Raw genomic sequence first — 8,268 nt, forward strand, 5'->3', positions numbered from 1 at the left:
AAAGATGAATATAAAAAACATTTTAGAAATGCAGTTGAAGAAAGAAATGGAAAATTCTGTGGTGAAAGTAATCAAGTGAAAGGAGTAGTTAGGGATACAGTAGAAAAGAAAAAAATGTGTAATAGTGTTTGGTGTCAAGGATGAAGTAAAACCTATCACATACTTAGTCAAGAAAATGTTTAGTCAAGCTGAAGAGGAAAGTGACAGCACAGTGGAAGAGACTGAAGAACTGACAAGTATCGGTAAATGTGTGGAAGCAGGTAACAGGCCAATAAAAGTTATGGTTAGGTCTCAAATTGGTGCTGAAACAGTACTGGCTAATGCCTGGAAACTGTCAAAAAAGGACAACTATAAACAGATACGGATTAGAAGAGACCTGAGAGGAATGAAAGAAAATTAATGATATGTTGAATCAGGCAAAGGAAAAAAAATGGGGAATGAACTGAGATTGAGAAAAGAAATTCTATTGGAAAGTAGCAGACATGAAGTTAAAGAAGTGGTACATAGGAAATGGAGAGGAGTTGAAAGGGCTAAAGGTGGCATATACTAATATCAATGGGATTTTATCAGTGTAAGAAGAGAAAAATGATTTCTTAAGAGAAAATAAGCCTGACATTGGAATTACTGAATCTAAATTAAGTGATTAAATTACTGCAGTTAATATTGGTGAGGGAAAATACATGTGGATGAAAAATATAGAAAAGAAAATGGTGCAGTAATGATATTGATAAGAAAAGAGCTATAAGTGAAATGATATCATATCTTATATCTGGACTTTAGTAAAGCATTTGACAAGGTACTCCATCAAAGGCTCCTGAGAAAGGTTAGGGCACACGTGATAGATGGGAAGGTGTTAAGCTGGATAGGGTCATGGCTTAGCGACAGGCGACAAAGAATTGTAATAAACGGTTCGAAATCCGAGTGGGGTCATGTAATTAGTGGGGTGCCACAGGGATTAGTATTAGGGGCATTGTTATTTCCAATATATATCAATGACTTGGGTAGTGGAATTAGTAGTGATGTTAGTAAATTTGCAGATGACACAAAGATAGGTAGATTAATTAGGTCAGAATCGGATGCCATCACCTTGCAGGCAGATTTAGATGGAATGAATGAATGGACGGATAGATGGCAAATGCAATTTAATATCAATAAATGCAAAGTACTTAGTGCAGGTAGAGGAAACCCACACAGTAGGTACACATTAAACAACCAAACTCTGGTAGGTACAGGGTACGAGAAAGATTTAGGAGTTGTAGTTAGCTCTGAACTCTGTCTAAGGAAACAGAGCATAGAGGCCAGAGACAGGGCAAATAGGGTACTATGATTCATTTTTAGGAGTGTTAAAAGTAGAAGTCCGGAAGTAATATTAAAGTTATACTTGGTGCTGTTCAGACCTCATCTAAACCTGTGCAGTTCTGGTTCCTACATTACAGGAAAGATATAGGTCTATTAGAATCAGTACAGAGGAGAATGACTAAAAGGATACAGGGGATGAGGAGTATTCCTTACGATGCGAAATTGAAGTTGTTAAATTTACATTCTTTAGAGAGATGTAGGTTAAGAGGGGACCTGATAGAAGTCTTTAAGTGGTATAAGTGTTATAACAAGGGGGATGTAAGCAAAATTCTTAGGATCAGCAACCAGGGTAGAACAAAAAATAATGGGTTCAAGCTTGAAAAATTTAGGTTTAGGAAGGAGATAGGAAAAAATTGGTTCTCAAATAGAGTGGTAGATGAGTGGAATGGACTCAGTACTCAGGTTGTTAGTGCTAGGACACTAGAGAGCTTTAAGAGAAGATTAGACAGGTTTATGGATGAGGATAATAGATGGAAATAGGTAGGTATATTTCATACAGGGACTGCCACGTGTAAGCCTGGTCACTTCTTGCAGCTTCCCTTATTTCTTATGTTCTTATGTTCTTATGAAAGAAGTATTTTTTGGAAAAGGAAAAGTGGAAATGATTGAAGTGAAGATAAAACAGGCAGGAAAAGGATTAAGGACCTTTGTTGTGGTATGAGCTTGTCCCACCTAAGACAAGCTCATGGGAGATGGAAGATTATGATATTCTATTGGAAGACACAAGAGATTATTTGGACAGAATAATGAGTAAGAATGACAGGGTAGTACTGCTAGGAGATTTTAACTGCTAAGAAGTTTGTTGGGAAGATCAGACAACCAGGGGAGGGGTCATGTCATGGGGATACAAACTTTTGACGCTGTCAATGTAGAACACATTTGCCCACTGGATTGGAGAGAATACAAGATACAGGGAAAATGAAGAACAATCAAGGTTAGATTTAATATTCACAAAGGAACTAAAAATTGTAAATAATATCGAATATAAATGTCCAATAGGAAAAGTGATCATGTAGTAATAGAACTAACTTTAAAAGAAGTTAAAGGAGAGCTAAGGAGAAGAAACCACAGGATTGGAGGATTCAGTTATAAAAAGAAGGAAAATCGGTCAGCTTAAGAAATACTTTGAAGAAACTGACTGGGGTAAGTTTAAAGAAGTAAGGGGGGTGGAAAGGGAATGGAAAGAATTTGTTGAAATATATAATGAAGATGCAAAGATATATACCAAAAATAAGAGGGAGAGAAGTTGGACATAAAGACTGGTTTAGTAGATGTGAAATATAAAAAAGAGAAAGATACTGCTTAAAAAAATGGAAGAGAGGAAGACAAAATTTGTGGGCAGAATATACGACAAAGAGAAATGAATATGTTAAAATACAAAGAGGAGCATAGAAAATATGAGAAAGATATGATAGATAAATGCAAAGACCAACCTAAACTTTTCTACAGACATGTCAACAATAAGGTACAATGAAAAGAAATAACTTAAAAATTAGAGGTGGATGGCAAAGAATATGAGGATAATGAGGATATGGTGCAGGTGATGAGTGATACCTTTCCCTCAATCTTCACCAAATAAAGCAAGTTTACAATACAAGGAAGTGAAGGTGCAGCAGTTAACTCTATTGAAGAAATACATGTAATCATCAACAAAATACAGGATATTATAGAGAGGTTAGAAGTAGATAAAGCACAAGGATTGAATGGTATATCAAACTGGGTTTTAAAGGAATGTAATAGTCAGTTGGCAGACAAGATACATCATATTGTTGAGTATTCATTCATTTCATTAGATGGATGAAATTCTTGGAAGAAAATGGCAAGATAACTGATAGACAATTTGGATTTCATAGAGGGAGATTCTGTACAACTAACCTAATGTGTTTTTACTCAAGAATAATTGACATAGTACAAGAGCAAAGTGGATGGGTAAATAGTATCTACCTGGATTTAAAAAAGGCCTTTGACAAGGTGCCACATAAGAGATTCCTGTGGAAGATAAAGAACATTGGTACAGTGGGAGGGGGACTCAAAGTGGACGGAAGATTTCCTAAGCAATATAGAAATGAGAACAGTTATTAGAGATCGTAAGTCATCCTGGAAAAGTAGTAAGTGGAGTACCTCTCTAGTGGCATCCTCAGCTCCATTGCAGGGTGAGTAAGACTAGAAGTTAAGTCTTTTGCTGCTCCTCTTGGTGTGTTGTGCCTGTGTTGAGCAAATTTATTTTTGGATATATTTAATATTTACCTGAATACTTGTGGCCAAGCAAGTCAAGAAAAAGCCACCTGGAAGACCTTGAGACGCTTGAACAGTCAGAAGAATTCTACACATTGATCTGGAGTTCAGAGTTCATCCATACTAATTAATTGCTCAGAAACTGCATGAACACAACTGAGAACTTTGCTTGTCATGTGATGATATATATATATATATATATATATATATATATATATATATATATATATATATATATATATATATATATATATATATATATATATATATATATATATATATATATATATATATATATATATATATATATATATATATATATATATATATATATATATATTGTTACAACCACATTTCCCAGCTTCTTCACAAAGCTGCTGCACCTGAACTGGCTTACCCCTAGCCACCTCCTACGTGACTGGGTGCAGGGCTTAATAAGGGTTACAAGGTCCACTTTTGACTCATGCATCCTTCTTTACAACGGTTGTAATGCCAAGTCACGCTAATGAGGTCACCAGTTTGTTTTGCCCACCTATAGACAAAGGAAATACTCTAACAACACTTAATTCCCACAGCTGTGAAAGGATTGACAACCACGTCAAGGGAGAAACAGTTATAACGAGCAATAACGTATGTATGGTTGAGGTATAAAACTCCGTTGGACAACTGCGCTCAGTAGAAAATCCTCCCACTGTCCAGTGATGTGTTATATCTCTTGCCAAGTAGTGTTGTTTACTACCTCCTGGACGGCAGGCCTTGTCAGGACCTGAGGAGGGAGTAAAGTTCACTACACTGCTATTCACTTAAGTCCTCTGTGGCAGAGCAACATCAGCCAACAGTATCATTTAACACAACAAGCTTACTAATAAGGGCAATGACTACAGACAAGTGCCCACAAACACACAAAAGGGTCATTCACCTTTCACTGTATCATGGCTTGGCTTGCATACACGCTCAACTGAGGAGTCATGTTCCTGATGTTTAATGTGTTACAAATTAACTACACTTCTTGGCAGACTAAACTGGAGACTCTTATGCTATTTAAGTAGGCTGGGGTGTATGGCTGGTAACGACTCCCTTACCCTTAAAGCAACTGATCCGACTAATTGTATTCCCACCTCATTCTCCGCCAGATAGTACTGCCTGCCTCACTACGTCCGTTCCGTCCAAGTGTTGGGTTGTGATTGAGTATGGGAAAGTGCACTGGACACTCCTCTGCTCTGCTGTCATTGGGGGAAGGGGGGTACAAGAAAGAGGGGTGGGGTGGCAACATACATACATACACCCACCCGCTTGCTGCTCTGCATCCTGCACTGGCTTATATGAATAAGACACTTCACTTCTGAAAATTCTAATGATTAAACTAGGAGGGCTAGATGAATATGGATTATTTTATAGTCAAGAGCAACTCTTCTAGTAAATACTGGGCGAAACTTGAATTAAATGAACAAGGGGAAGTAAGGAAATTTTACGTGGGGAATATGAGTGACTGCACAGATAAACATTACCTTAGAAGCTTCAGACTGGGTAGGCTGCGTGTCAGAGTCTGAGTCTTGTCCCCAGCCTGTCTCTCTTCTCATTCTCTCTCTCTCTCTTCTCATTCTCTCTCTCTCTCTCTTCTCATTCTCTCTCTCTCTCTCTTCTCATTCTCTCTCTCTCTCTCTCTCTCTCTCTCTCTCTCTCTCTCTCTCTCTCTCTCTCTCTCTCTCTCTCTCTCTCTCTCTCTCTCTCTCTCTCTCTCTCTCTCTCTCTCTCTCTCTCTCTCTCTCTCTCTCTGTGTGTGTGTGTGGAAGTAAGAACAATCCTGAGAATTGCTAAATAGGAGACTTATAAAGAATGAAAGTGGAATTTTATGAGGTTGAGAAAGAGTAAGAAAGGCTGAAGTAGAAATGACATAGAATGAATGGGGTGGGAGGGAGAGGGAGTATCACTTTCATGTCCCTTATCTCTTGCAGTCTGAAGAGAGGGGACATGCCAGGGAGGGAGGTTTGAGACCAGATAAAAGAGGAAGGGGGAGGAAAGAAAAATGGGAGGAACGGACATATGGGGAAGGAGAGAAAATTACTTGGAGAGAGAGAGAGAGAGAGAGAGAGAGATGTAAGGAGGGAGGGTGGGTGGGTGGGAAAGATAGAAGGAGAAAGGATATGAGAGGGATGAAGAAAAGGGAAAGGAAGAGGGAGGAGGGGAGGGAAGGGGGACTGACCAAGTGGCATTGCTTGAATGAGTGTTTGTATTCAAATTGGAGGACAGAATCCTGTTCAAATTGGGAGTTGTTTGAATTGAAGGATGTTTGAATCATGTGGTATGACTATATGTATATGAGTGTGTGATGTATGTGGTGAAGGTCATAGCATGTTCATATTTATACTTAAATGGTTAAATGTGTGTAGAAACATGGCCTACAGTTCCTAAGATTACTGGCATTAAATTCATAATTGATGTGCTGTTTTAAAATTCTGAAATATATTAACACAAATTTGAAATACTCACATTAGTTGGGAACTTTGTTGAGTTATGTCTGTATAGAACCAATTGCATTTTTTGTCATTATTTATTTATTTATTTACTTATTTATTTATTTATTTATTTATTTATTTATTTATTTATTTATTTATATTTATTTATTTATTTTTTTTTGTTTAACTTTGTTGAATTTTATATTTTTATCTGGTCCCCCAACAAAAAAAAAAGCCACAATCTATGAACAAATATGAGTGAGCTTGCACATATGCTAAGTAGATTTTTTATGCAATTAGCACTATAGTCACAATATACTTTTGGAGTAAATCTTAGATACCTCAATTTGTATGCATTACATAGAACATTATAACAAGCATTTTCATAACCTGCCCCTTTTTTTTCATGTTAAGCAACCAATCTCATTTTTTCATGTAACTTCTGGAATGACAGGAGGCTCCCTAGAGTCTTAGAAAAATATATTACATTACTGTGATTTTTAGAATTTTGTGATAAATGAGTTTAAAATATTTTCTTTTTAATTTTTTTTCCAGGTGGGACAGCTGTCATTAACTTCACCAATGATGTTGTGCTTTCAGCATCAGCAGTAATGCCTGTTTCATCACACCTTCAATCTACCCTCTTGCAGGTATGATATTTCATTATTTGTTCTGAAGATTGTAACAGAATGAACACCCACTCATCTTATATTCCTTTGATATCTTTGTGGATGGATAAGAAAGAGGGCTGTGAAGTGTAGATGTATCGTGGGATCATTTGCAAGAGTCATGAAAGAGAAAAATGTATTTATGGATGTGGTGAGAGATTTAAGAAATTGTATTCTTCTGCCAACATAGATATATGGATCAGAGGACCTGGTTGTGGAATAAGACACAGCAGTCAAGTATGCATGCTGTGGAAATGAGTTATTTGACAGGTGCATGTAGAATAAGGAAATGAGAAGAGGGCAATGAAAGCATATGAGGGATGTGATGAGCACTTGTGTCAATCTAGTAGAGTGGTGGAATTGGGTAAAAAGGAGCTTACTGAGATTACTTTGCCATATTAAGAGGATGGGAAGTAAAAGGCAGTAGACACCTGCCAAAATGATAATTATTCTCAGTGATGTGAACTTATCATTAAGCTGTGACCTCACTGATTTAGGTTTGTGTCTTACAACACACGGGGACAGTTGCAGCCTGCCCTCTAAAGACAACTCTCTCTCTTCATACAAAGCTACGTGCACCTAAATATATGCACACCTTTCACTCAAAATTTTAAATTAAATATGGTGACCCCTATATCAGCCTTGGAGTCCCCCTTTTGGGGATCACAAATGTCCCCAGGTCAGACTGCTATTCTGCTATCAACCCTAAGTGTCTTGACACTCTGTTCAACTTTTCTTCATTAATTTATACAACATTTCTAGCCTTAGACATAATTTTCAACCTGTAGAACACCACCTCTCTAGTAAACCATCTTTTCTTCATCAAAACACAGGTGTTTGAGGCAACTGACACTAGCTCTTTTTCTGTTCCCTCCTATTGTCTCTGCCCTCATATTTATAGAAACTATAAGTTAAATGGGAGCTTTTGCTACATCTTGTAGTATTTGACACAAGTAACTTTATTGGAAAACTGAATTATGGTACAGCAACCGAAGCAATTATGAGTAAAAATTTTTTGTTTGAAAACAGAGTTGTTCAGAAAGGGAGACATTCGTTAATTAAGGTTTTACTGTGTGTATATATATATATATATATATATATATATATATATATATATATATATATATATATATATATATATATATATATATATATATATATATATATATATATATTAAAATCCTAGTTCCTAGTACTATTTCATATACAGACACAGATACTTCGTCTGTGTTTTTCATGTTCAAAATAAATCTACAATACAAGCAGTCATGGGCCACAGACAATCAACTGGCAGGCCACTTGTGACCCACATGCCTGTAGTTAGACCACTCTGTTTTATATTATCAGAAGTGAATCTGTGATTAGGGTTTCTGGAAAGTGATGAAATTTATATGTAGGTATCAACATCAACATCAACATAGAGGAGAGGAAGTAGTACACTGGGCTTTAATGAAATAAGTTAGGAGAGATAACACCACATAAGATGTCATTGTGATCTTTTCAAACTACATATTCTAAAGGTTTAAGTTTATAGATAGTGAATGGATATA

The 8,268-nt window shown here is 36.6% G+C and overlaps 1 protein-coding gene across 2 annotated transcripts in view; it reads left to right on the plus strand.

Annotated features, from left to right (window-relative positions):
- LOC135104827 (serine-rich adhesin for platelets-like) overlaps positions 1–8,268 on the plus strand; it is a 29,202-nt gene that overhangs the window by 19,329 nt on the left and 1,605 nt on the right. The window contains exon 11 of one of the 2 annotated variants that reach the window (XM_064012477.1): positions 6,606–6,700. In XM_064012477.1, the coding sequence (XP_063868547.1) occupies positions 6,606–6,700 (95 nt within the window). The remainder of the gene's footprint in view (positions 1–6,605; positions 6,701–8,268) is intronic. The other variant, XM_064012485.1, reaches the window with a different exon arrangement.

This window comes from Scylla paramamosain, chromosome 1 (genome assembly GCF_035594125.1).
Source record: "Scylla paramamosain isolate STU-SP2022 chromosome 1, ASM3559412v1, whole genome shotgun sequence".
Taxonomy (NCBI): Eukaryota; Metazoa; Arthropoda; class Malacostraca; order Decapoda; family Portunidae; genus Scylla; species Scylla paramamosain.